General features: G+C 51.7%; 1 protein-coding gene across 1 annotated transcript in view; it reads right to left on the reverse strand.

Moving 5' to 3' along the window:
• Positions 1–27631, reverse strand: part of SORL1 (sortilin related receptor 1) — a 171007-nt gene that overhangs the window by 34249 nt on the left and 109127 nt on the right. Inside the window, exons 22-31 of the mRNA XM_037029058.1 lie at positions 26007–26180; positions 24451–24564; positions 20662–20784; positions 20107–20226; positions 17154–17279; positions 13988–14095; positions 13028–13159; positions 11879–12010; positions 11272–11406; positions 7064–7219 (exon numbers count right to left, since the gene is read on the reverse strand). Of these exons, the coding sequence (XP_036884953.1) occupies positions 7064–7219; positions 11272–11406; positions 11879–12010; positions 13028–13159; positions 13988–14095; positions 17154–17279; positions 20107–20226; positions 20662–20784; positions 24451–24564; positions 26007–26180 (1320 nt within the window). The remainder of the gene's footprint in view (positions 1–7063; positions 7220–11271; positions 11407–11878; positions 12011–13027; positions 13160–13987; positions 14096–17153; positions 17280–20106; positions 20227–20661; positions 20785–24450; positions 24565–26006; positions 26181–27631) is intronic.

The raw sequence follows: 27631 nt of genomic DNA on the forward strand, positions 1-27631 counted from the left end.
TGGTTTGATTCCCAGTCAGGGCACAGGCCTGGGTTGTGGGCCAGGCCTCAAGTAGGGGGCGTATAAGAGGCAACTGATCAATGTTTCTCTCCCTTTCTTTCTCCCTCCCTACACCTCTCTCTAAATATATATACATATATATATATCCCCATCATATTCAGAAAGAATATATATCAATATGAAAAAGGGGCCATAAAAAAGAAACAGTATTAACAATTTAAAAGCTCTTAAAATTAAAACCATGAAAACTCATATGGAAAACTCAGTAGAAGAGTTAGAAGATAGAGTTGAATAAGTCTTCCAGAGAGCATATATAATGAAATTAAAAAACATAAAAGATTAGAAAAAATAAGTACCAGACCAGAAGATCCAATATATGAATGACAATAATTCCAGGAAGAAAAACAAAGTATCATGAATGGGATACTTTGAGAAAAACCCCTAAAACTAAATACATCAATTTCCAGAATAAAAAAGCCTATCAGTGCCCATGACATTGGAAAGAAAGGGACCCTCACATGACAGGGAACATCGAAGGCCAGTCAAGGGGGAAACAGAGATTCCGGGGAGGGAAAACAGGTCACACACAAAAGATTCAACTCAAAATGGCTTTGGACCATGTGAGCGTTGTTGGGAGACAGAGGGACGAGTGCCTTCAAAATGCTGAAGGAAAATCATCTACAACTGAGAACTCCAAACCCAGCCCAACAATCAATCAGGTCTGAAGATGAGAGAAAAGCACTTTCAAATAAGCAAGACCTCAAATATACCTCCCACATACCTTTCTCAGGAACTTTCTGGAAAATACGCTCCATCAGAACATGAGACGTTAAAAAAGAAAAATGTCTGAAATATAGGAAATTGGAAGTCCAACCCGAGAGAGAGAGAGAAAGCAAATGGGTGATAGAGATGTTGCAGCCCTGAGATGCCTGAGCCCGGGCATAGGGCGACCAGGAGTGAGATGGCTCAGCTCAGCAGACAGACCCACTGAGGACCGTGACTGCCCTTGGCCCCGTATCACCACATTCACCTCCACCGAAGAAAGGGAGTAAACCAAGAAAAAGCCAGGCACAACATCCAGGAAATGGGGGCTCTAACTCAGGAAAAGGCAAAGAGCAACCTGAGGAGGGCAGTGGCATCCTAGGGCAGGGGCTCACTCCAGGCCCAGAGAACAGTCAGTAGGGATACCTTGCTGTGTGGACAGAGGCCGCGGCCAGAACTGGAGCTGAGGGATCCTTGGACACGATGACTTTGCAGAACCAAATTCTGAGAGGCTACTGATGGGAGAAAGCATTAGCAAATGGTACAAAATAACCTGAGCTGACACACAAACGGAAGAGCAGTTATTGAACTTTCAGGTATTCTATGTGGTCTATAATTTCAACAGAATGTCTGCTAAAACAGGCACATGGAGAAGAGTGGCAAAGAACGAGGCTAAAAATGGGGTCAAGGCAAACCACAGCACTCATCCTTGCACAATGAGGGAGCCCCGAGAGGGCTGCAGTGCAGAGAGGACACAGTACTGCGTCGAGGTGTGGTTCCTTGGAAGCCAAAATGGGAGAGACAGGGGCAATGAAATCAGAAAAGAGGCTTTCACACTGAAGAAGTGGCATGCAAGAGCCAGAGATACCCCTAATCTAAATTTGAACAAACGATGTGCATTAAAAAGAAGAAATTGTTATGAAAGCTGAATGGAATATCAAAATAGGAATCTACTCATTCATTGGATTAGTCAGAATTCAGAGACTTCTGGCCAAAATGGAGGTGTAGTAGATACACTCTGCCTCCTTGCACAACCAAAAGAAGGACAACGACAAATTTAAAAACAAAATATAACCAGAGCTGCCAGAAAATTGAACTGTATGAAAGTCTGACAACCAAGGAGTTAAAGAGGGAACATTCATCCAGACTGGTAGGAGGGGTGGAGAGGACTTGAGGAAAGGCAGCAGCTAGAGGATCAGGATGGGTGAGGGGGCAGCTGAGGGAGGGGGCTGTCCCACATTTCTGTGAGAATAAACTGGGAGGAACAACTGGGGAGCGAAACAGATGCACAATCCAGGGTTCCAGCTCTGGGAAATAAAGCCTCAAACCTCTGACTGAAAAAACCTGTGGGGGTTGAGGCAGCAGGAGAAACTCCTAGCCTCACAGGAGTGTGTTGGAGAGGCCCACAGGGTCCTAGAACATATACAAAACCAATCACTGGGAATCGGCACCAGAAGTACCCCATTTGCTTGTGGGTAGCAGGGGAGGTGACTAAAAGCCAGCCAAGAGTAGAGCAAGTGGTAGTGTTCCTCTCAGAACCCTCTCACATACAGTGTCACAATGCAGTGACATGGGTTGCCCTACCCTGGTAAATACCTAAGGCTCTGTCCCTTACTACCTAACAGGTGTGCAGAACAGATCAAAGCTCCAGAAAAAATATAACTAAGTGATGAAGAGATAGCCAACCTATCAGAGGCACAGTTCAAATCAGTGGTAATCACGATGCTCCCCAAAACGGTTGAGTATGGTTGCAAAGTAGATGAAAAAGTGAAGGCTATGAAAAGTGAAATAAAGGAAAATGTTCAGGAAACCAACAGAAAGGAAGGAAAGCAGCATTCAAATCAATAGTTTGGAACAAAGGAAGAAATAAACATTCTACCAGAGCAGAATGAAGAAACAGATATTCAAAAAAATGAGGAGAGGCCTAGGAACCTCCGGGACAACTTTAAACATTCCAACATCTAAATCACAGGGGTGCCAGAAGGAGAAGAGAAAGAGCAAGAAATGGAAAACTTATTTGAACAAATAATGAAGGAGAACTTCCCCAATCTGGCAAAGGAAATAGACTTTCAGGTAGTCCATCTAAGAAGTTCAGAGAGTCCCAAAGAAGATGGACCCAAGGAGGAACAAACTAAGGCACATCATAATTACATTACCCAAGATTAAAGAGAAGGAGAGAATCTTAAAAGTAGCAAGAGGAAAGGAGAGGGTTACCTACAAAGGAGTTCCCATAAGGCTATCAGCTGATTTCTCAAAAGAAACCTTGCAGGCAAGAAGGGGCTGGAGACAAGTATTCCAAATCATGAAAATCAAAGACCTACATCCAGGATGACTCTATCCGACAAAGCTATCATTTAGAATGGGAGGGTAGATAAAGTACTTCCCAGACAAGGTCAAGTTAAAGGAGCTCATCATCACCAGCCCTTATGATATGAAAGATTAAAGGAACGTATCTAAGAAAAAGAAGAAAATAAAAATGTGAACAGTAAAATGACAACAAACTCACAACTATCAACAAGCAAACCTAAAAAAACAAAAGCAAAATGAAATAAGCAAACAACTAGAATAGAAACAGATTCACAGAAATGGAGGTCACCTGGAGGGTTATCAGTGGGAAGGGAGAAAGGGGAATGGGAGGGGGAAAAGGCACAGGGAATAGAAGCATAAATGGTAGATACAAACAGACAGGGGGAGGCTAAGAATACAGGAAATAGAGAATCCAAAGAACTTATATGCCCCACCCATGGGTATGAACTAAGCAGGGGGATGCTGGTAGGAGAGGGGTTGCAGGGCAGAGGGGAATAATGGGGAGAAAATAATGGGACAACTGTAATACCATATTCAATAAAATATATCCAAAACTTTACATGAAAAAAGATATGGCTGTATACATACATTTTTTATTAAAAAATAAGAATTTGGGATCTTTCCACCAAGATGGAGGTGTAGGTGGAAACACTGTGCCTTCTCCCACAACCAAGTTTGAATACAACAAAGGTTTAGTAAACAAAGGCGCAGCCAAAGAAGAGAAAATTGAACTATATGGAAGTCCAACAACAACAAACCTTTCAACCGGGACCAGTAAGAGGGGCGGAGCCAGCAGCGGAGCAGGGTCAGACAGGAAAGATCCCCCAGCCCAGGCCCATAGGCAGTCGGGGTAGCAGTGTGGACCCAGTGCGGGTACGTGGCAGGCTGACCACGGTCGCACATTTGCGTGCAGATAAACCAGCAGAGGAGTGAGCAGTGAGATGGACCTCGCAGGCCCCAGTGGGCGAACCCAGTGAGTACACAAGGCGGCGGGCTGACCACGGTCGCACATTTGCGTGCAGTGGGACAGACCTCGGCCCTGGCCCTGGTGGCGGGAGGCGGCAGAGGGAACTGCCATTACTTCCCTTTGACTCCGTCCCCACGTACAGCATCACAACCCAGCGACTGAGTTGCCACGCCCTGGTGAACACCTAGGGCTCTGCTCCTCATACACAACAGGCACGAACAAACCAAAACATAGCTCGAAGAACTCAAAGCCCCAGAGCCGATAATTCTGTGACCAAGAAATAGCCAGCCTATCAGATGCACAGTTCAAAACACTGGTGATCAGGATGCTCACAGAACTGGTTGATTATAGTCACAAATTAGAGGAACATATAAAGGCTAAACTAATTGAAATGAAGGGAAATGCACAGGAAACCAATTGTGATGGAAAGGAAACTGGGACTCAAATCAATGGAATGGACCAGAAGGAAGAATGAAACATCCAACCAGAAGAGAATGAAGAAATGAGAATTCAAAAAAATGAGGAGAGGCTTAGGAACCTCCAGGACATCTTTAAACGTCCCTACATCTGAATTATAGGGGTACCAGAAGGAGAAGAAGAAGAGTAACGAGTGGAAAAGATATTTGAACAAATAATGCAGAACTTCCCCAATCTGGCAAAGGAAATAGAATTCTAGGAAGTCCAGGAAGCTCAGAGAGTCCCAAAGAAGTTGGACACAAGGAAGAACACACCAAGGCACATCATAATTACATTAGCCAAGATGAAAATGAAGGAGAGAATCCTAGAAACAGCAAGAGATAAGGGGACAGTCACCTACAAAGGAGTTCACATCAGACTGTCAGTGGATTTCTCAAAAGAGACCTTACAGGCAAGAAGGGGCTGGAAAGAAGTATTTCAAGTCGTGAAATACAAAGACCTACAGCCAAGATTGCTCTATCCAGCAAAGCTTTCATTTAGAATGGAAGGACAGATAAAGTGCTTCTCAGATAAGATCAAGTTCAAGGAGTTCATCATCACCAAGCCCTTATTATATGAAATGTTAAAGGGACTTATCTAAGAAAAAGATGAAAAATATAAACAGTGAAAGGACAGCAAACTCACAATTAACAACCACACCTAAAACAGAAGCAAACCAAGAGTACAGCTAGATCAGGAGTGGAACCATAGAAATGAAAAACACATGGAGGGTTAGCAACAGGGGAGTGGGAGGAGGAGAAGGGGGGAGAAGGTACAGAAAATAGCATAGACAGTAGGTAGAAAATAGGGGGGAGGGCAAGAATAGTAGGGGAAATATAGAATCTAAAGAACTTGAGACACGTAGTCATAAACTAAAGAGGGGGTGTGCAGGGTGGAGGGAAATGAAGGGGGGGAATAGAACAACTGTAATGGTATAATCAATAAAATATATTTTAAAAAAAGAAACAGCAAAGGCAAAAAAAAAAGAACTTGCTGAAGTTTGTTAATGTCCTTGTCAGAGTTTCCACCAGCAAAAACAATTTTCAAAGAAGGATAATCAAGTTACTAGACGGAGGGGTGACAGAGGATCTTCCCTTGGGGGAAGATCCGGAGATAAAGGTGTTTTGTTTTTTTTTATTTGGGTTCTTATTTTTTTTTTTTACAATTAGTTTCAATTTGAGGAGCATTTACAAAACACCTGTCTCCCTTTCACTGTAGCAGGCAAAGTCATGGATTCAAAGCCGTGTGCCACATGGTCCCCAAGCACAGCTGTTAGAGAGAAAGAAGGAACTTCCTGCACAGACAGGAAGTTACTAGGAAGCGTATACAGCAGATCATAGTTCATAATCAAAGGTGCATTCAATGAGACCATAAAAGAGACCCACATCATTTAAAGGACTCAATGAACAGGCCATGGAGGAGGGCCTGAGCGACAGACTTGGCCCCTCCTTGCTGGAAACAGGAGGCTCACACTTCCATGAGCCTGTGGACAGCATGGGAGGCTCCTGGGCTCCACCTGGACATGCCCCAGAAGTGGTTCTGTTGTCAGGGACCTGTGTGCCACACTTCCAGAAGGCACATCTAGGTCTATTGCAGTGATAAGCATGGCTTCTGTGTGCTGTGATGGGTGGTGGGCTGCCCGGAGAAGGAAGGAGAAGCACATGGTCAATGAGGACACGGGCTTCTAGAGAAGTGACACCCTGCCAATCAATGGGCACAGGCAGAGAAGCAGCAGGTCTCTGTCAGGAGCAGGTGGGGAGCCCAGCTGGGCAGAGATAAGGGGGTCGGTTTGCACAGGGACATGAAAATAGAACTCAGAGGTCAGGGTCCACTCCAGGCAGAGGACAAAGGGAACCACTGATTTTAAACAGGGCGGCAGTGGGACAAAGAATCATGAAGTAGAGAATTCAGGTGGCTGACCTAGAAGTTTACCAACAAAAACATGGAAGACAATGGTCAATTCTCTAACTACAAGTGAATTTGAAATGGAATCCTGTTTAGGATTCCACAGCCTCCTCACCTCTGGACTCAGTAAAGGTCATGCACTAGCAGGGGTCCCCCAGTTCACCCCAGCCCCCATGCCATCTGGTTCCTGCAGAAACACTCAGCTGTGTCTCTGCGTTCTGCCACTAGATGACAGCGCTCACCTGTGTTTCAGGAAGAGGGCTGCCAACAGGCAAGCAGGAGGCTGGGCTCACTCCCCAGGGCCTAAGACAGACAGACAGACACACACACACACACGCACACACACACACACACACACACACACACAGAGTTCCCCACAGATCCCACCGTGATATCTCGGGGAGAAGAGAGTGAAGTTCCCCAGCTGTAGCCAGGGTGGGAAGCAGGGTGGCTGCATCTTCCTGCAGGAAGAGCAGGGGGCATTAATAAAAGATGAGACATTCCAGTCCCTAGTTCCCCTGAGGCCCCTGGTCTCGGGGGCGGGGCAGGTGGAGGTAGGCTGACCACAGCGCTCAGCATCCCTGGCCATGTGGTGCCCAGGGCAGACCCAGGAGGCTCTCTCCACACAGCAGGCACCACCCGTGGAAGAGGCGGGCCTGCACTCACCAAGTGAGGGGCAGGCTTCCTCATCCGAGCCATCTGCACAGTCCTGGTAGCCGTCACACACCCAGGTGCCTGTCACGCAGGCCCCGCTGCTGCAGCGGAAGTGATTCGGGGGGCAGGTCGCAGGCCCCAGAGTGGGGGAGGGAGGAGTGTGGAAATCTGAGGAAAACACCCAGCAAAAACCAAAAAGGTTATGAGAAGCTTGATCTCAGACCACACTGGGCTCCCAAACTGGCGCAGAGGCCCCAGTTTCAGTGGCGCTGCCCCAGGGCTCAGCACAGTGCCAAAGCACGACGTGTCCACGGATCCCTCACAGCGGGCTGTCGGGACCAACAGTGTTTTTCCTTTTTGGAGCCGAATCACCTGACAACGTTTGAGTTGGGCTAATAGTATTCAGGTGACATTGCTTTTGCAGGCTTATGAAAGAAAGGTGACCCAGAATGCACAGGGCTGGGAGTGGGGGGTACATAGCTTCTTTTTGAGGTTAAACTCTGTCCTGGTTAATTGGACCAACCCCCCCTCCCCCCCCAGGCTGGTTCAGGCAGGACGAAACAGAAGCGAGAGGCACAGGCAGGCATCCCACATCTGTGCTTGTTCCGCTGGGTCAGGGTGCCTGTGCCACCTGCCACCTCCCTGCATCATGAGTCCTTCCCCCCAAAATTTGATTTTATTGGCCATGTTTACTATAACTTTCTAAATTACAATGAGTTGCTTTTTACTCCAAATTGTAATATATTTTAAGACAGAAGAGTCAAAGCCAACTTGCCCTCAGATTTTAACCCTTAACTTGGGGAAGAGGGTATGCTTGTGTTTGCTTTTCAGAGTGACCTTTGGAACTGCTGGCGAAGAGAAAAGCCATATCACAGAAAAGGCTTCCCTGACAGCGACACACTTGACCCATTAGACTCTCCTGATCCAGATTTCTCCAAGCTGTGTGGAACACTCCTGGAGTGGTATTCATCATCACCTAAGAGGGACTTTTTCTGTCAACTTAAAGGGACAAAATTGATGCTGCAAGGACATTCAACACTTAACCAAGCAGGAGGTTTTTCAGACCCTCCATGCTGAACTCCAAACACTGGTTTGATGGACTTAATCTGAGAATGCAGGTCATTGGACCCAGTGGTTGTTTATTGATTTTAATGATGCTTTCTAATTTACTCTTACTAAACTCTCACCCTGAGTTCAGATACTAGCCCTTGCTGCATATCTTTAAAGTAACTTTCTGAAGTCTGTGCTAATTCTCCCAAAATTGAAATGTAACCAGACCTGTTACTTTTGTCTTTCCCATGCATTTGTATCATTTTTCAACTGACTGAATTTAGGAGTTTGGGTTATGACAGCCCTCGGATGCCTCCTTGTTTTAATTCTTATTTGTGTTTTATAATGTATTTGGAAGTTATTTTCCCATGATCATATTCGAGAACAGCACATAGTAGGTTTCACAGGCCTAACAACTTCAAATGATTTAACAAACAAAAAAAGGGGGAGATGGAGAAGGGGCTGGCTTTGCGGCTAGTGGAGGAGGTAGGTGGGGAGCGGGAGAGGTGGAGGAGGCAGGCACAGTCAGTGTAACTTCACAGAAAGACATTTAATTTCCATTTGACACTTTGCTCTTCCATGTCTCTAACAACGTTGCCATACAGTACCAATTCTTCATCCACCATCTGCTGTCGGTGCAACATCAGACCATAGGAAATGTCTGCGTTCTCAAATCAGAAACAGTCTCAACTAACCAGGGTCCCTCCAAGCCCACACACGTCCTGGCACAGTCCTTCCACGGCTGCCCTCTTCCTCATGCAGCCCTTGTGCGGAAACTCTCATCACCATCATCATCTGTTAATTCTTCTGGTGCGGTACCCACTCGCTCTTGACTTTCTCCAAGACCCACACCTCAAGACCCCTCACCCTCCACTCTGCTTGTACCATGTTAACAATCTCTTTCACTATATCTGCGACGGGCCCCTGAGGTTCCCATGAAGTCACGCACGACGTCTGAATGCAATTTACTCCATAGGAACTGACTGTTTCAAGCACGATGGCTTCCCCTAGAACAATGACGGCATCTTCTAAGGTGGCTGTTCTTCTTCCACACCTGCAAGGCACATTCCCTTCCTGGGTTCTCTATCATGGTGCTGCCAGTCCTTTCCATAGAGTGCTGTGCAGGATGAACCTCACGGGTCCTCAGGACCACCGATCCAGAGGCTGACAGGACACGTCACATCCAAGGATGAGGAAACCACTTTGGTGCTTTCGGCATCGAACTAAGGCAGTTCCGAGTGGCCAGGGGCCCTGTCTGACATCAAAAGAACTTCAAAAGGCAGTCCCTCCAAGGCAATGTACTTCCAGACTTCAGGGACAAAGAATTGATGGAACCAATCCAAAAAGAGGGAGCTCACTGTCAAGTCTTCCTTACACAACCACAAGACTGGCAGCTGGTGGTGACCACCCCTTCAAGGCTCGGGGGTGAGCAGCTTTTGAGACAAGGGCGGTCTTGATCGTAACTACACCTTCACTGGCACAGAACAGCAGAGCTGTCCCACCCTTTCTCACCTCACACCCTGACACTCTATCCTCTTTCTTGCTAACAACCTTCCCACTCACAACCTTTCTTTCTGGCATTTTTCCACCTTCAGACTGGGGCGCTTCCACCTGCAGGTTTGTAAAAGCTGTTCCAGGAGTTACCCTTTGTCCTCCATAGTTTTCTCATGGTTTCCAAAGACTCATCTGCTGCCTCTTAGTCGTCAGAAGCTGCGTCTCTCCTTTTGCCATATCTTTAAGCCAATGTCTTTCTCAAATGATCAAACTGTCCTTCCCAGGCATTAACTTCCCGTTTCAGATACTTCACCTCCCTTTTGTTGTAATTTGCCATCCAAAGACTTCACTTTTCAATCACAATAGACAGAGTCCATAGGTATGCTCTTCCGTAGAATTCCTGCACCCACACAAAAGCTGCACCTTCCATCCAAGATGAAAAGGTGTTCTGCAAAAATGCCAGGTTTCCATGCCTGCCACACAGCTGCTACAATCACTTCACCGATTTCCTGTTCTTTCTCGTAATCCTCACACTGGATCCAATTACTTTGGAATGAAGGACAACTGCCGCTGCATACTTCTATCTCCAGGCCAGGGCCAGCAACTCCACATTTTCCTGTCATGTCACAAGCTTCCTCTTGGGGGGGCACTTCCAGCATTGCCAGCAGCATTTCTGACAGGTCCCGTGGTGTCATTCATGACTTATGGTATTCCACTTATGCCTAGGTAAGCAGTCGCTCTGCTTGCATAGAAGTCTCACACACGATGTTCTCACACACGATGTTCTACATAGTGACTGCTTAGCAAATGATTTAGTAAACAAAAAAGGGGCAATGTCCTCTCCAGAGGTGAACCCCTCCTGAGGCGTCCCTCCTCTCTTTCTATGGAGGACGTCTCATGAGGCTATTTATTGGCCGATTTCACCAAAAAAACCTTGCTGGAGAGAAAGGGCCGGAGAGAAGTATTCATAAGCCATGAAAAGCCAGGACCCATCTCACTCGAGATGTTTCTATTCGGCAAAGCTATCCTTTGGAATGGAAGGGCACATGGAGTGCTTCTTAGATTTAGATAAGGTCAGGTGAAAGGAGGCCATCATCACCAAGCCCTCACTGTATGAAATGTTCAAGGGAATGATCTGAGAAAGACAAGATGATCGACGATAGGAACAATTCAATGACAACAAACTCACCCCTGTGGACCACAGAACCTGTGGCTCTTCCTGTGAGCATGGTGGCTGGCAACCCTTCCCTACCCCAACCCTCCCTGGTCAAGCAGATAGTGACCAGGGGCTGACGATGAACGATGAACCAAAGTCATAGACGGTTTGTTTGTTGGTCAGTCAGTCAGTTTCTCTTGGAGCAGTGTGGACCCCCTCTGGTGTGGCCTCCGACTCAGGATGCAGGCCGGGGGGCGAGGGGGCAGAGTCTGCACCTCTAACAAGCCCCAGGGACTGGCAGGAGCCACTGCTCTGCAATCCACACGTGCAGCAGCCAGGCCCAGGGCCCCTGCTGCCCCCTGCAGACCACAGAACACAGGGTCCTAGGATGACCGAAGCCTGCTGGTGAATTTTCCAAGTAGCAGGGGGACAGTACTCAGAGAAGCCAGCCCCAAAGAAAGCCATCGAACGGGCCAGCCTGCAGAGTGTCTCGGTGAGGGCAGACCCCAGGACCTCCTACCTCCACAGCCCTTCTCATCGGACCAGTCCCCACAGTCGTTCTCTCTGTCACATTTCCACCGGCTGGGGACACAGTGGCCGTTCTCACACTGGAACTGGAAGTAGCGGGAGCAGTTTGGGGCTTCCGTGGGGTTTTCTGGGGGGTCAAACGTACTGTCAGTCCCCTGCCCTGCACCAGGGTGAACATAAAGCCCTCGCAGGCATGCAGCCCCTTGCACCCCATCCCAGGGCAGCCTGCAGGTCCAGCAAGTGACCAAGAATTCGTCCTCACACTCAGCCAAAGCCCGTTTTCCTGGACCCAGACTGGATACCTGAGCTTTGGACACCTGACCAAAGGAACAACCTAACTACTGATGACAACCCAATGGTGACAATGATGCCATTACACTGTGGCATCTAAAACTTCTGGGAGAGGAAGGGGACGCTGATTTCAAAATAATTACCATTAAATCCTTACCCACCATAGTCCTCATAGAGAATGTGACCTTCCCAACTGGGGAAGAAAAACCGGCAGGGTACGCTGCCGGGGTGCGGGCAGAGGGAGGTGCAGGGGGGGGCCGCTGTGCTGGGGCAGGGGCAGCGAGGGCCAGGGGGAGCCGCACACTCACCGCAGCGGGCCTCGTCGGAGCCGTCACCACAGTCATCCATCCCATCACACTTCCAGACCAGGCTGACGCACACCCCGTTCTGACACTGGAAATTGAACTCGTCACAGGCCTTGTGAAACTCAGGGTCTTGAGCTGGACAAGAAAAGGGCACCTGTGAATCCCGGCTCCTGCCACGCCGAAGAGCTCCACGTAGTGGGGCTGCTCAGAGACCGGAGGGAAAGTTGAAGCGCCCCACCCAGGGACAGCCTGGCAGGGGGAGCAGCTGGGAATGTAGCCCAGCAGAAAATCTTCAGTTTACTTAAAACATTTTAAAACTTTTGTGTGGTACATATCACAATGTATTTAACATGTGGCCCAAGGCAACTCTTCTTCCAGTGTGGCCTAGAGATGCCAGAAGGCCAGATGCCCCAGGTCTAGTGCGAGAATCCCTTAGAAGCAAAAGTCAACCCACTGTAGGCCTAACCCCCAGGGTCTCAGAATGTGGCTGCATCTGGAGACAAGGTCTTTGAAAGGTTATGAGGTCACAGTGAGGTCATCCCGGTGAAGCGGTCAGCCCAGTGGCCGCTGTCCTTGAGAGACAAGGGCGCTAGGACACAGACAGGCCCAGGATATAGGGAGAAGGAGGTCACTGGCTAGTTAAGAGGACACAGGCCCCAGGAGAGAGCAAACCTGCCAATGCCTTGACCTTGGAACCCCAGCCCCAAGCTATGAGGCAAGGTGTTTCTGTCGGTCCAGCTGCCCCATCTGTGGGCCTTTGTGCTACGGCAGCCGGAACAGACAGGTCCAAGCCCAGGCTGCTCCACGAGAGGCCCTTTCGGGACCACAGCTACCACAGAGAGCAGGGCACACATTCCAGAAGGGGCAATGGGCAGGAAGATGAGTGAATACCCAGGCTGCCAGGTATGGGTGAAGACCACCAGAGCAAGGCAGCAGCCCACCCAGAGTGGCAGGGACAAGGAGGCCTGTCAGACCAGGGGCACCGGAGCCAAGGCCTGGGTCCTTCCCTGTCTCCCCTGCAGACATGACTAACGAGCATACCTCTGAAGCAAGAGACATAAACCTGCCCCAGCAAATGCACGACTGGACATGCACCTGAAACCTGTGAACCAGAGGCGCCACCGCCCCACCCACCCCACCCACTCCACTCACAGCATCCTGCAAACGCCGCGTCCTCGTCGGAGCCGTCCCGGCACTGCACGATGCCATCGCACACCATGGACTGGAACAGGCACTGCTGGCGGTTCTTACACACAAAGTCCATGAAGCGTGTGCACAGGGGCTCTGAAAGGGGGCCGGGGAGATGACCCTGAGCACTCGGAGTGGCACTCTGGTGCAGGGCTCCCCTGGGAGCAGGGGAAGCTACCCGTTCCTGAGCACTTGCTTCGTGACAGGCCCTGGCCAGAAGCACCCGACAGAAAAGCCCATCCCTGAATTCTCAGGACAACTCAAGGAGAGATATCACTGTCCTGCTCTCAGAGGAGGAAGGAAATGAGAGGGCATTACACGGGGCTTGGCCAGGAGCACACAGGGACAAGGGTGAAGCAGAGACTGGAGCCCACAGCCATCTGCCACGAGAACCCACGCTCTGAATCACTGCTCACGTGACAAGCTGTCTGACACAGGCCAGGGGTGGGGCCTTCGCAAAGGAGCAGTATCACGGACGCCATCGTATCCCCGCCTCCTGCAGCTTGGACACCAAAGCCCCAGTCCCCAGTGTGACTGTTCACACACAGGGCCTTGAAGAGGCAATGGAGAGTGAAGAAAATGTGTGCAGTCGAAGGAGGTGAGTGCATGTGAAAGGGACCCAACAGGCCCCGTGCTCCTGTACCACGAGATGCCAAGATGCAAACACAGAGACACGGCCATGGGATGGCATGGCTGTGGCACTGGTCCTCTGGGTCTCCTCCCACCAGCCAGCCCACCGCCCGCTTCAGGTTTATGAGATGAGAACTGGAAACAAACACGTGTCCAACAGGCTCCATTCCTCCCAGACACAGCCCAGCTGGGTCAGAAATGCACTGGGAGCAGGTGCACGGGAGATGAGCTGCCTGGCCACAAGGTGCGCCGTTGCGGTGGGGAGCCCCTGGGGCAGGGCAGGGTGGGACTCACCGCACCGCTGCTCATCAGAATTGTCCGAACAGTCCCGAAGGCCATCGCAGTGCTTGCTGGAGGGGATGCAGGTGCCATTGGGGCAGCGGAACCCATTGCACTTCCTCTCTGAAAGGGAATGCGACCATGGGCAAGCGGCGGAGGAAATGAACTGGTGCCCCATGCAGTAGGTCGGTCAGTCGGTGCATGCTGGGGGCCGCACCCAAGAGGAGGGCCGTTTACAGTGGCCAGCACGTGATGAGCATGTGGCGTGAGACCTAGCAGTGAGACCCACAGAGACACAATCTGCCTGCACAGCGGAGAAAGGACGTGCGTGCAGGTCTGTCGCCATGATACTGAGGGAGACTGAAACCACCTGTGTGTCCATTAGTGGGGGCCCTGGCGTTAATATTTTTTTCCATTTTGAACCATGTGAACGTGTTATGTTGCCCCCTAGAAAAACTTAAGTGTGTGTGTGTGTGTGTGTGTGTGTGTGTGTATATACATACTTTTAAAAGTAAAAGCAAAGCTTCAATGAATGGGGAAAAAACACAAATCCTGATTATGATCACTGGCTTTTAAAGCTCTCTTAAATAACTCACCATCTTGATGCTTTAGGAATTCTAAGCCAAAGCCCTTTTGGAGAAAGTCTGTCCCAGAAATGTTAAGAACAGGTTTCTCACTTGGCAAAGAATTTGTGCCTCTGGGTCACCCTTTCTCCCTGGCAGAGAACCACCGCCTGACCCGAGGCCGTGTGGCTGGTCCAGAAGGCCAGAGTGGCTGCTGCAGACACAGCCCCCGTGGACCAACCAGGGGGCCAGGTAAGGCAAGGAAATGGGTTTTAATCCTATAAAAAATGATCATTCCTAAGAATGTATTTGAAAGACATCAAACAGAAACAGTACAATGTCACTGAGGGTAAAAAGAGTTTTTAGCTTTGGGGTCAAGTGCAGGGCTGCCTGTTTTCTGGACTCTGTGCACCACGCCTGGAGAGGAACTAGGCACTGAGTGAAGTGGACGGGGTCACCCAAACCAGCGTGGCCCTGGGGTCTAGGCCCCACCTGAGTTCACCAAAGGTCCTCAGTGCTACACTTATTTCTTGCCCGCCCCCCAGCCCCCATTTCCAGTGGGGAAGTCCGAACCTCCAGACCTCCAGCTCCCTACGGGGCCACTGTGACCGGCTGGAGACCTCGCATGGAAACCAGGAGCAGTCAGCCAGGGCCTGGTGGCCAGGCTGCAGCAGTCTGCCCAGAGTGCTTAGCAAACAACAGGCAAAGGTGGCAAGGGCTAAAAACCACATGAGACAATGCCTACTCATTAAACTTGGGAAAGCAATTAAAAAGATAAGACATAACACCAAGGGAGACTTGAGGAAACATACAATACACTACCAATGGAGATGTTTTTAGTGTAATCACTTGGAAATAAAATTCAGAAACACTTAATGAGAATCAGAACCTACGGCCCTGCAGTTGCATCTTAAAGAACGTGCCCCAGGAAGGCACGGGCCCTCTGTGCCTGTGGGTCCCCCTCCAGCTGACACCGCCAACCTCAGACAGTAAACCACAAGGGCAGGAGGGTGGGGCCACAGAGTCCACAGCTGTGGGGTCAACCAGGGCCCTGGGGCGTCTCAGGTTGTGGCTCCCACACGGTTTCCTGGCACCAACCCCCAACAGCAACAAGGGATGCCTGCATCTCAAGAGAAAAAATGAGCTTTGGTCTCCAAGGACACAAAGAGTTTTGCTGTGCACTAACAGTGTCAACGAGAGCCACCAGCATGCCCACCCAGGGCATGATGAGGCATGATGGAGTGAACTGAGTTATAGTCACATAAAGTGAATATGCATCTGCCAGAAAACTGCTAATGGCAGACAAACGCGGAGAGAGGAACCATCTTCGTTAACACTGTGACAGGGAAGGACCGTGGTATGTGACAACACAGAGACAGCGACCGCAGTTCCACGGAAACCTGGGCCCTGTGGAGCAAAACAGGAAACACATACACTGGTCTCTGCCTCTGGTGACTGACTGGCACAGGCGCTTCCAGCCCTGGCAACTCCCAGGAAGGAGAGAGGGATGGAGACTGAGTGAGTAGTCAGTCACGCCTACGTGACGAAGATGAAACACCCCAGCAGCACAGGTGTCAGAGAGCCTCCAGGTTGCAGATCAGGGGGAGGTGCCGGAGGGTGGTGCCCAGACATGTCTCCGAGTGGCACACACCTTCCCCAGCCCTGCCCGCTGCACCTCTTCTGCCTGGGTGTTCATCTCTGTCCTTTATCACAGCCTCTTACAATAAACAGGAAAACCTAAGTGTTCCTCTGACGCCTGTGAGCCATTTTAGCAAATGACCCGACCCCAGGAGGGCATGTGGGAGTCCAGACTCACAGCTGGTCGGTGTGAGATGCAGGTGCACTCAGACTGGGGCTGGCGCCCAAGGCGGGGGAGGGAGAGCCTCCTAGGACTCAGGCCTAACCTGTAAGAGCTGGCGGTGCCTCCAGGAAAACAGTGGTGCAGTTACACCAGGGGTGCCCTGCTGGTGTTACACAACTGCCTGGTGTGGAAAACACACACTTGGTGGCCCAGAAGTGTCAGGAGTGTCCTATGTGTATTGAGAGCGGAGGAGAAACAGGAGGTTGTTGCTACAGACACAGAGCAAGGGGGTAAGGACAGGAAACCTGGTATATATTTGTGTAAAAAAGCATTCCGCATATTGTGTTTTTGTGTCAGGTATTTTTAGGTTAACTTCTATTGTGAAGGTGACTAACTACCTTGGAATTCGTTTTTAAACCAATTACAATGAAAAGGTTCAACTTCTGGGTCGGTAAGCCGTTTTCCGTAAGGACAATGACCAGGAACTCTTGGTCGCAAAGCCTGCTGTGTGCACGGGAGTTGCTGGCAGAACACTGGCAATGGCTGCATTTGGCACCCTGGGTGCACTAGCTGGTCTGCATTTGTTTCCTGCACAGCTGTCACGGAAAAGTAGAGGAGCCAACTGCCTTCCTGAGAATGGAGCCTACACATGTCCTGTGGGACGCTGCAGAGCTGTACAGGGCTGGGGGAGCAGAGAACGGGGATAGGGGGGTGCACAGGCAGGCAGACGCGATTGTCTTCCAGCCGCCTCCCCCTCCCAGTAGCATGCAAGAACAGGGAGGGCAGCTCCGGCTGGGGCCGAAGCACCTGTGCTTACCGCAGCTGGTGGGATCCTCATCAGAGCCATCCTGGCAGTCCATGTCGCCGTCGCAGGCCCACCGCTGGGGGATGCAGTGCCCATTGTGGCACTGGAAGTTGGAAGCCTCACAGGTATGGTAGATGGCTGCCCACAGAACAGCAGAGAAGCAGTCAGTGGCGCCCCTTCTCGCTGACCCCCAACCATCAAGGAGCTACTCCAACGGCTGAGCTGTGCTAGGGGACACAGTGGGCACTTAAGTTTATGTGTTTCTCCTCGCCAGAACACAGGGTCCTGGAGCTGGCCCTCCAGACGGGGCGAGGCTGGGGTCTCAAGGGGTTCACAAAGGGTGCATAAACAGAGACGTACAGGTTACAAAGTCACTTACTTTCCACAACAAAGGTAACAATATTCCCCTTCTGCAGCTGAAAAACAGGCTTGGAGAGACCAGGCAACTCGCCCACATTCACATAGGTAATTATGTAACAGCACCAGGGCCGTCCAAGTCCAAAGCAGGCGCTGCTTCTGCTTGCTGTGCTGCCATGCTGCCACGGCTGCCGTGCTACCGTGCTACCGGGCCTCCTCACAAACATCACCTCCCACCCCAGACTCTGCAGCCATAGAGAGGCAACAGCAGGTGCTCAGGAGACGGGGCTGCAGACCTGGTCCAGACACTGTCCGCAGGGCTCGGCCTCATCGACATACCAACATCTAAGGGCCCCTGCAAGCTCTGAAAGGCCATGAGTAAACTACCCATTCTAATTAAACTAACCAATTTCAAATGTGGAAAACCTCACATTCAAACAGCATTAAAGATCTGTCCAAAATCACAAAGCAAGCCCCAGAAGCTAGAACAGCCTGACCTTCTGGACAGCAAACAGCGCCATCTACCAGCAAAAGCGCCACATGTCACCCAAACCACCGCAGGCAGGGAAGCATAGAGCCACTGCCACATGTGAACAGCCTTACCACAAACCCAGGCTGAGGCCGCCTGGGAATCATTCAGAACCTTCTCGAGGCCTTGGTCAAAGACTTGGTCCGATGCATACTAGTTGCTTCAAAGCCAACCAACACTACTAAGCACATTCTCCATCAGGTTCCTCTCCTCCCCCGAAATAGGAGCGGTTTGTGTCCACAACTGAATGAAAGCCAGGACTGCCTTGTTCCCAGGCACAGAGTGACAACCGAGAAAGGGACTCGCTGTTGGTTTCACGGTCTGGACGTGACAGCTGGCTGCTCAGCAGGAGGCAGCAAAACAAGCCAGAGCTGGGGTGCAAACTGCAGTCACCCGTTTGGTCAAGATGGCTCACCACGAGCAGCCCAAGGGTTGCGAAGACTGGTTTCCACGACTCTCTACAATTCCAACTGTATTTGAGGCCATTTTTGCAGCAGGCGGGAATACAAAGAACCCAAGTTTTCAAGCCCCTGCACAACAAGCAGCAGCTGGCTGGCCATGGTCTGTGTAGCTCTCTGAAGCCCACGGCCGCACCCACAGCACACAGACCCATCTACACAAGGACCCAGTACTCCACAGACTTCAGCACTTGGAACCCACAAAAGCTCTTCAGAAAACACTTATCTCTGCCCTGGCTGGTGTGGCCCAGTGGACTGAGGGCCAGCCTGCAAAGGAAAGGGTCGCAGTTCAATTCCCAGTCAGGGCACATGCCTGGGTTGTGGGCCAGGTCCCCAGTAGGGGGCGCATGAGAGGCAACCACATACCGATGTTTCTCTCCCATTCTTTCTCCCTCCCTTCTGCTAACAATAAATAAAAATTTTAAAAAGCTGTGAGATTTATGTATATAAAGTGAAATATTACTCAGTAACAAAAAAATGTGGCAGCACAGATGAAACTAGATGGAGGGTATTATGCTAAGTAAAGCCAGAAAGTCAGAGAAAGAGAAACACCATATGATTTCACTTATATTTGGAATCTAAAATGCAAAATTAAAAAAATAAAGCGAGACTCATGGGTCTAGAGGTCAGAGTGACAGCCCCAGAGGGGCAAAGATTAAGCAGCACAAATCGGTGGTCAGAAAACAGTCATGGGATGCGAGGGCAGCGCAGGCCCAGGTGGGCACAGCAGTGCTGGGCGCCCTGGGTGCAGCACACGGCAGTCTCACCTGCACCCGTGTACAGTGCACAGCAGCACTGTAACTGAGAGGCCAGTGCACTGTGAAACAGAGCCAAGTGGTCTGGCAGGAAGGCAGACCTGCCCTCACCACGAGGTGGCTAACCAGCCCCCGCACATCCTTCCCTGGAGGGGGTTAAGCAGAACTGAGTGGCAATTTCCAGAGCAGGGTGCAGAGAATATTTGCTCATTAAGCAGTGAAATTTGCTTCAGCTCTCCACAAGTTCCTCAGCCTTGGGCTCTGCCCCACATAACAGATGTGAGACTCAGTCAGTTAGTCATAAAACACTGTGTGATCTGCATGCGGTGCCTGTCACCCCACAAGACAGCCAGAGCCTCACCGCACTGGTCCACGGCCAAGCCTTCCCCTGACACTCCCGTGCTGTTCCCAAATTCATTTGTAATGGAATGCTACTCCACAGACATACAAGCACAGCTTCAGTCTTCCCTGTCTGGGGAACCTCTGACCCCCGCTTCAAAACCCGAGGTCGTCGAGGACCACTTAACACCTGGCCCGCAGACAAGCGGCCCATCTGGGGGCCATTTCTTGTTGGTCCAGAAGCAACAAGCAGCTGAGCTACAATGTAAATCAGCTATGTGCCCATCACTCAGGACACTGTCCAGTTCAGTGAACATTTCTCCACAGCCAGTCTTGTCTGGGACAGAGCAGGATGCAGGTGTGCCCCTCATCATCCACTCACCGCAGAGTGGCTCTCTGAGCAGCACGGCTCTGGCCGAGCCCTAAGGCCCACTTCTCGGGGCCTGGACTCTGCGACCAGGAAAGGCCGCAGCGCCCACCAGCCCACAGACAGGTGCATGCTCGGCAGAGAGCCCAGGAACACTGACCCGTGCAGTTGGCTTCATCAGACCAGTCCCTGCAGTCGTTGTCCCCATCACACACCCAGGAGGAGCGGACGCACAGCCCGGAGCTGCAGCTGTACTCGTCGCTGCGGCACTGGTGCGCTTCTGCAGGGAGAGCACAGGAGGAGCAGGCAGAGGCGTGAGGACAGCGGTTCTCCACCCAGACTTCCCTCTGGCGCCTGAGCTCCTGATGGTTACGAATGCCTGTGAACCCTTCACGCTGACTGCTTGGCACAGGAGTGGACGCAGACCTGAACCTGGAATGGGAGGTCACTGGGGATGGCTTCCAGCCACACTCACTACTGGCTGCCGCTAGGGAAGGGAAGCCTTGCCCATGCAGCACACTTTCCAAATACTGTCATTTTCTACACTGGCTACGAAGGATCGAAAAGGAGGTTGGGAAGCAAGCTCTAGCTGCCCAAAGAGTATTCGAAAGGAACAGCAGGCTCCTTGAGACAGAGCCTGTGGTTTCAGAGAAGGAGCCACCTTCTTTGGGCCTTGGTCCATCAGACGCTTGGCTCAGGGCAGCGGGTCCCTTACCACAGTGACTTTCATCGCTGTTGTCTCCACAGTCACCTTCAAGGTCGCACTTGTAGGAGAGAGGGATACAGGTCCCTGACTCCTGGCAGCGGAACTGTGTATCCAGGTCACAGACGGTTGTGGCTGACATGGAGAGAGAGAGGGCACAATCACTAGCCACAGTTAACTCCTCCAAACACCAACTTCCCACCGGAAAACCAGTTCAGCGTGAGAAGGAAGCACAGTTTAATTGTAGCAGCAGACACAAAACCCAGGCTTATGAAGAAGAAACGGCACGAGAACCTGACATGTGCAGCCCAGGGAAGTGAGAGCCTGCCTTCCCATGGGCGGCTTGTTGTCGGAACAGGGCTAGGAAAAGCAGAAGCCAGCGTCTGACTGGGGGAGAGACTGACAGGCTGCACTACCCCCTAAGATGCCCTCAGATGGGAGGTGTCTTCCTGAAGTGACAGACACACCCTAACCTTGGAGGACCACCTTTAGGAAGGCCAGCTTCCCACAGGAAGCTGCCTGCCCCCTGCCCCCTGCCCCCCCCACCATGACAAAGGTCAGAGGTGGTGTGCAGGCAGGTTTCCTGCAGTAGACCTTGACCTCGGCAGCCCATCAAGGCCGAGTTTCAAAGCCGGGCTCTGCCTCTTTCTCCAGCAATGCACTTTGACCTCCCAGAGCCTCCTTGAAAAGGCGGAAAAGGTGGCGTGGCCAAGAGTACTTAGTGACAACAGAAAGTCTCAGCACACATCTCAATTCCAGCACCCGCAGCTTGCGAACAACTCCAAGCCTCTGCTCCCTCTTCTGTTACATGAAGATGATACCCACCCCCATGGCATTACCATGAAGGTAAATAAGAAATCAAGTCTGGGACCAGAATCCATTGAATGGGCTGTAAATGCAATGAGCCCAGACAGACTGAGCACAGAGTGGGATGTCCTCCCTCTTCTACAGAGGCTGCCCAGGCCTAAGCCCTGCCCCCTGGAACCAGGCAAAGGAACCTAGGAGAAGGTTTCTGGGGAGGAAGGCTGCTCTCCAGAGTGGCAGGTGTGGCCGGCACATGGAGATGGCCAGACCCTGGGCTGGGTTGGGGTGCTGGGGCAGAGAGCCAGAGCAGCACACATTTGTGCTCCATTTCTTCTCTGTCGCTGAGCTCGTGGTGGGAGGCGGGAGACAAGTGCAAAGTGGGCAGCCTGCAGGGGATTCCCATCAAAACCCCGGTGCCTCGTGACAGCCCAACACAGGCAGCTGTTGAAGAGGGAGACGTGCTCCTAACACAGCCCTCACCTCCCTCTGCTGCTGGCCTCATGTTCACCGCAGGCAGGGGACAGCATGCCTCATTTGACCTTCCAGACAGCAGTGACCCCCGTGCCATCCCTGCCCCATGCCCCACAGGACTGGGAAGTCCCACTCTGCCTCCTTGGAGGGAGACACAGGCACCAAGAAGTACCACAGTCTCAGTCCCCAGGCTCCGGGTTAACCCCTGTGGTCCCCTGACCCCCTTACCTCGGCCACATCTGTGGAGTCTGAACCTGAGCCACATGAAATTGCCAGAAAACAAGTCTCAGGGTCCTGGAAAGGTCAATCCAAGTGCACACTTACACCCAAGCAAGAGGGGGTGAGAGGCAGCTGCTAGCTCCACCCAGAGGAGCTCCAACCACATGGGAACCCAGGGGCCCAACGCCCAGGTCACAGCTTGGTGGGGAGGGCAGCGGCCCCTGAAGATGCAGAGAAGGTCTTTCTCTCAAAACACAGACCCAACAAGACCCAGGCTTGTCACCTAGCAAAAACCACAGCCCAGAATCCCCAGCCATGGGACACGAGGTCAGCATATTTATAGCTCTCTGCCACCACCAAGACAAATCACATCTGGACAATTTTCTTGCAATGTGTAAATCCTAAGAAATATCTCCTCTCCCACTCTGATAGGTAATAAACTCCTTTCAGAATCTGTCCCGAAGCAGTTAACCTTTATGAACATTTTTAAGGAGCTTTGGCTATTCCCCCACAAATATCAGACCTTCTGATAGGTAGAGAGAGTTTTGTTAGTGCCGATTTTTCAGAAATAAAGCACACACACAAAGGCTAGCTCCCCAAATCTGCTATTCGAGAAACCCTTGCCCCTTGGTATGAAAGGTATCCATTGAAGTCACAGAAAACTCTTAAGAAAGGTCTGGTTCAAGGCTCCAATAGGACAGAACAGGCAGGACACAACAGGCAGAGTGGCTGTCTGCATGGACGGGCATCGGGGCCTGCACAGGCTCGCAGGTGGCAGGCCGCACTCCGCCTCCAGAGGCCCCCTTCCCTCTGTGCTTAGAACATGAGATCATAAATGAGCTTCTCGATGTCCAAAGGTGCAACACTGAAAAGAGAAGCCTGGTTTCTGGCCTCCCATTTCTGGCGGCTCTGGTCTTTCTCCCCTGCAATTTGTTCCACCTCCAGCTGATCCTTCCAAGGCAACACTTCAGCATGTCACGTCAGGTTCAAGAGTTCCCAATGCGCTGCTGATAAAGTCCAGAGGGCCTTGTGGCTCCAGGCCCTGGGCCCTGACTCAGCTCCCCCCGCCCCAGTGATCCCACTAGGTTCTCAATGGCCGACACAGTCCGACTGCTGGGCTTTCTCACTGCTGCTCCTTGCCAAGAATCTTGTCCCTTCCCCTGTGCTTGGCTCACCTCCACAGGTGCCTGACCCGAGTCTGACTTGGGTGACCTGGGATTCCCTGCCACAGCACTCACCATTCTCGTGTAAATGGCTACTTGCTTTTACAGCTCCCCCTTCAGACTTTAAACTCTGGGTCCACTGTGCTCACCAGTATATCCCAAGGCCCAGTACAGAGCCTGGAACAAAGGGGGTCCCACACACCCCTGCTGAATGTGCTACCAACTGAAAGGGCCCAGGCCATCGGAGCTACTGAAAACCACCTTGAGTAAGAGCCACATGCGCCTCCAAACCCTGGGGACAGAGTCATGTGCTGCAGCAGGCAGGCCTGAGAAACACAAGGGCCCAAGCCGCCGCTCATGCCAGACATGTGGATGTCCCCGCACTCTGGACCAAACCAGGCCGCACCCCTGAGGCACAGCAGCCTCTGTGAAGCCTGGCAGGCCTCCAGGCTGGAGGTGGGGGTGCACAGCTCCACACCTGCTCCCCTCTCTGGACTGACAGATCAAAGACTGGCCCCTGGTCACCGCCTAGGCCACCAGCTTTATGACAGCAGCAGTGCCGCAGTGAGAGCCCGGCCTGCCAACACCCATATAAACTCCCTTCCAGTCATGTGAGGCTAATTTGCAAATCTCCTACAAGGATGTAGTTAACCAATATAGACATGGGTTTGTTTTCAAATAGTAATGTACATCCAGCTGGGGATGGAAATGTGTTTACTCTGTTCTCCGAACACACCCATCAGCTCCAACAGGCATCGCCAAGCACGAGGGCCCAGCCAGCACCGAGACCAGCGATTTTCAAATGACGCGCAGCAAAAATTTCCAGAATTTGCAGTACCTGATCACTGACTCAGGGGCACAGACCTCTTTTCCCTTAAGACTGTCAAATAAAAGAGTGACGACAGCCCCCACAACAACAGCCGTTCAGTATGAATGAATCAAAACTACACCTATTTTTGTCAGAGCGGCCAAAAACATCATTTTTGCTGTGCCACAGAATTTTAGTGATTAGTCTGTGTGTGCCAGGAGATGAAAAAGGCCGAAAACCCTGGCCCTGAACTGCCGCCCCCTCCCAGGAGCTGGCTGGCCTCCTGAGCAGCAGTGAATACTGTTTACTCGCAAACAGGGCGGGCCGGGCACTCACGGCAGCTCCTCTCGTCACTCATGTCCCCGCAGTCGTTGTCCGAGTCGCACTGCCAGATGCTGCTGATGCAGTTGCCGTTGCTGCAGCGGTACTGGCTGCGGAGGCAGGTGCTCTCTGGAGACAGGGGCAGGCAGGGAGGAAGCGAAACCAGCGTTACTCTCACTGACAGACCACAAGACTGTCTATCTTGAGCTGCCATTTCTCTTCCTCCATTAATGTGTCTGAGGTGGTACAGAGGAAGAGGGCAGCTGCAGCTGCACAGGGGTGGGGATGGAGCTCCGCTAGGCCCCTCCTTCCCTCTCCCAGTTAAAATCAAAGGGGAAGAGCCAAGCGGGACTGCATTTAGAGGTGGTTGCAATGATGCCAGCTGGCCCAGTGGGTAGACATTCCGCGTGCCAGTGTCAGCAAGCCCTCAGCACACAAGACACTCTTCACGGCTGCGCCGGCACAGCGTCCCACCCCAGTGGTTGCTGTCTACTGGTGCCCAGGTAGTTATGTATGCTCTTCCACACTCAATTTCTCAACCGAGTGGCTATGGAGACTTTCTTTACACACCCCACAGTGTTGTTCCTGCCCTGTGACTTCTTAAAAACAGGCAGCTACAACTGCTCACGCAGAGGAAATGCCCTGCTTGGTAAAGGTCAAGAACATGTGAGGACTGGCCTCCTGTTTGGGAAACCAAAGGCCTTTCACGGGGAATCTAGAAAAGCTTCCTTTCCCCTTCTTTTGAAATTCAGTGTCAAGTCTGTTTCTTTCCAAATAACATCAAAATGATGTACAGAGCCTGAAAGACAGTTAGTTTCCTGTGTCTAAAAGGGAAGGCACTGCTCACATTTCTAAGGGAGACTCTCAGGCGGTGGCAGGTGTACCACTGCCCACGACCAGGGGGCTGTGGTGAGCAGGCAGGTCACGGTCACTGGGCAGGCGTGGCCTGGACCATGAGGAGGACTGGAACTTGTGCCACTAGCTGGGCTCTGCATGCAAGGCCCCTCCCAGGGCTCGCCCCACTGACAGAGGCATGAGGCATGAGGCTGACAGCAAGGGTATAAATCAGACAGGAAAGAAAAGATTAAACAGCTTTTCAGGGGAAGAGCACGATGTGGCTGCTATAGGCAACTGGTCACAGCTTGGAAATATAGACGCAAAGCTCTTTCTAACACTGGCCTCAGAGTGCAGGGTGTTTCAGGCAGAGGGGAGGCACAGCTGCTCCTGCTCCCAGCCCAGTAGAGCTGTGATGTGGGGCACGACAGGCAAGGAGAGGAGGTGGTAGAAGCAGACCAGGGAGGCAGCCTCTAAGCAAAGCCTGTATCACTTGACATTAAACTGAAAACACAAGCCATCCTTTTCACGTAAACGGCTTAGGGCTATTCTGAATGAAAGCCGAAATGCTGCAGGCCTAGAACCAGAACCAGGTGAGTGTGAGTGCCCAGCGATTTCCTTTTTCCCCGTGGGCACTCTCCATGAACTCAGAAAGATCAGGGAACAGAGAGCCCTGGGAGAGGAGAGGAGAGAAAAACAGGAGAGGAGGCCAGTGGGCAAAAAGAAAAGGGATGTACCTTCTTTGACACAGGTGTTGTTCCTCAGCTCATAGCCCCGAGGGCACTCACACCTCAGGTCACCAGAGGGCAGGACAATGCTGGAAAGGCCCTCCGGACACCGGCAGCTCCTGTGTTGGTCGGCCCTGGGCAGGCACAGCAGGCTGCACGGCTGGGGCACACAGGCGTTGCTTCCTACGGAGAGAGCACAGGCGACAGCACCGCCCTGACACACTGTAGGGCAGCGAAGGACGGACTGGGCCCCATGCACCGCCTCGATGTACAGATGTCACAAATTGAAACTCGGAGAGAAAGGCAACGTGGCATGTGCTGGGGCACCTACTGTGCCCACCACCTCTGCTCAGAGCCCTCAGGAAGGCTCCTGACCCATGAAACCTCAGCGAGATCAGCACTCCCCAGAGCCATGCAGGAAATTTAGCACTGGGAGGCTGAAGGGCATCTCATCATCAGGGAGCCGAGGCTGGGAGAGGTGGCATCATGGGGGTGTCAAAGGTGGTGCAGGACAAGCCAAAACCGGTGCCAGACAAAGCTATTCAAAAACAATCTCTGAGCATGCTGAAGAGAATGAGGAGGCAAAGCAGGCTTGGCAGGGCAGGACCACAGCAGGGACTCAGGCGGCTGGAAGGCAGATGGCTTTGCCATCCCAGCTCTAGTCCCCCAGAGGTTCATCCAGTGTCCACCCTTGGGCTCCTTACTGTCTCCCTTTGTCCTTTCCATACATTTTACTTGAGTTAGCTTGAGTGGGATTCTGCTCCTTATGACCCCAAACCCCTCATTTAGGACATATGCCTGAGTAACAACCAGGAATGACAGAAATCCAGGACTCCCCTCCTCACCTCCTTTATGCCCGAGTGCGGCTGCTGAACCAGCCACAGGACTCACCAGGCACGTGGCCACTCGATGCACCCAGACAAAGAGGAGCTGGCATGCACCTGCCCTACAACTCCCAACCTCTTCTCTGCTCCACTTTCTGCAGAGGACGCCCAACAGAGGCCGTGAAACCCCTTGCCGTGCTCTGGACAGAAAACCCTTGTGGGCGACTGATGGCAGACAAGGAATGCTCCTGCCTCCAATCACTTTCTGCAAAGGAGGGAGGGCACATAAGCCATTCTGGAACAGCTGAAAACGGTGTCGTGCAACACAACAGCCACACAGATTGTGGAATGTGTTTTTTGCCTCTTGTGTGTGACTACTCATCATGAAAAAGGGAAGATGAACATGAAACTCCTGATAAAGCTCAGCTGACAGTGACCACCCCCCATGCTGGCTCAGGGACAGAAAGGCCCACCAGAACCCCATTCCGCCAGCCAAGGCTTCAGCTGCCTGCCACCTGGCCTGCAGCCGAAAGCCGGGATGTGGCAGAGACAGTTGGCACCGACAGGCGGGATAGCACGCTTAGCAGCGCTGGTGTGCGGGCACCAGGTCAGTGTCCAACTGGTATAACAAACATGAAAACCACATATGGCAGCAAGTTCTCACGTCAAGGCCCACAGAGGACATCACTAAACATGACACACCCACCCACCGAGGGAAGTCCACATGGAGAAAAATTTGAAAGGGTTTCCCAAATAACTTAATAATCCTAGAGCACAGGCAGCAAACACGAGGCCCACGGGCTGAATCTG

This window comes from Sturnira hondurensis, unplaced genomic scaffold, assembly GCF_014824575.4.
Source record: "Sturnira hondurensis isolate 20B ecotype Veracruz unplaced genomic scaffold, ASM1482457v3 Scaffold0020184, whole genome shotgun sequence".
NCBI lineage: Eukaryota > Metazoa > Chordata > Mammalia > Chiroptera > Phyllostomidae > Sturnira > Sturnira hondurensis.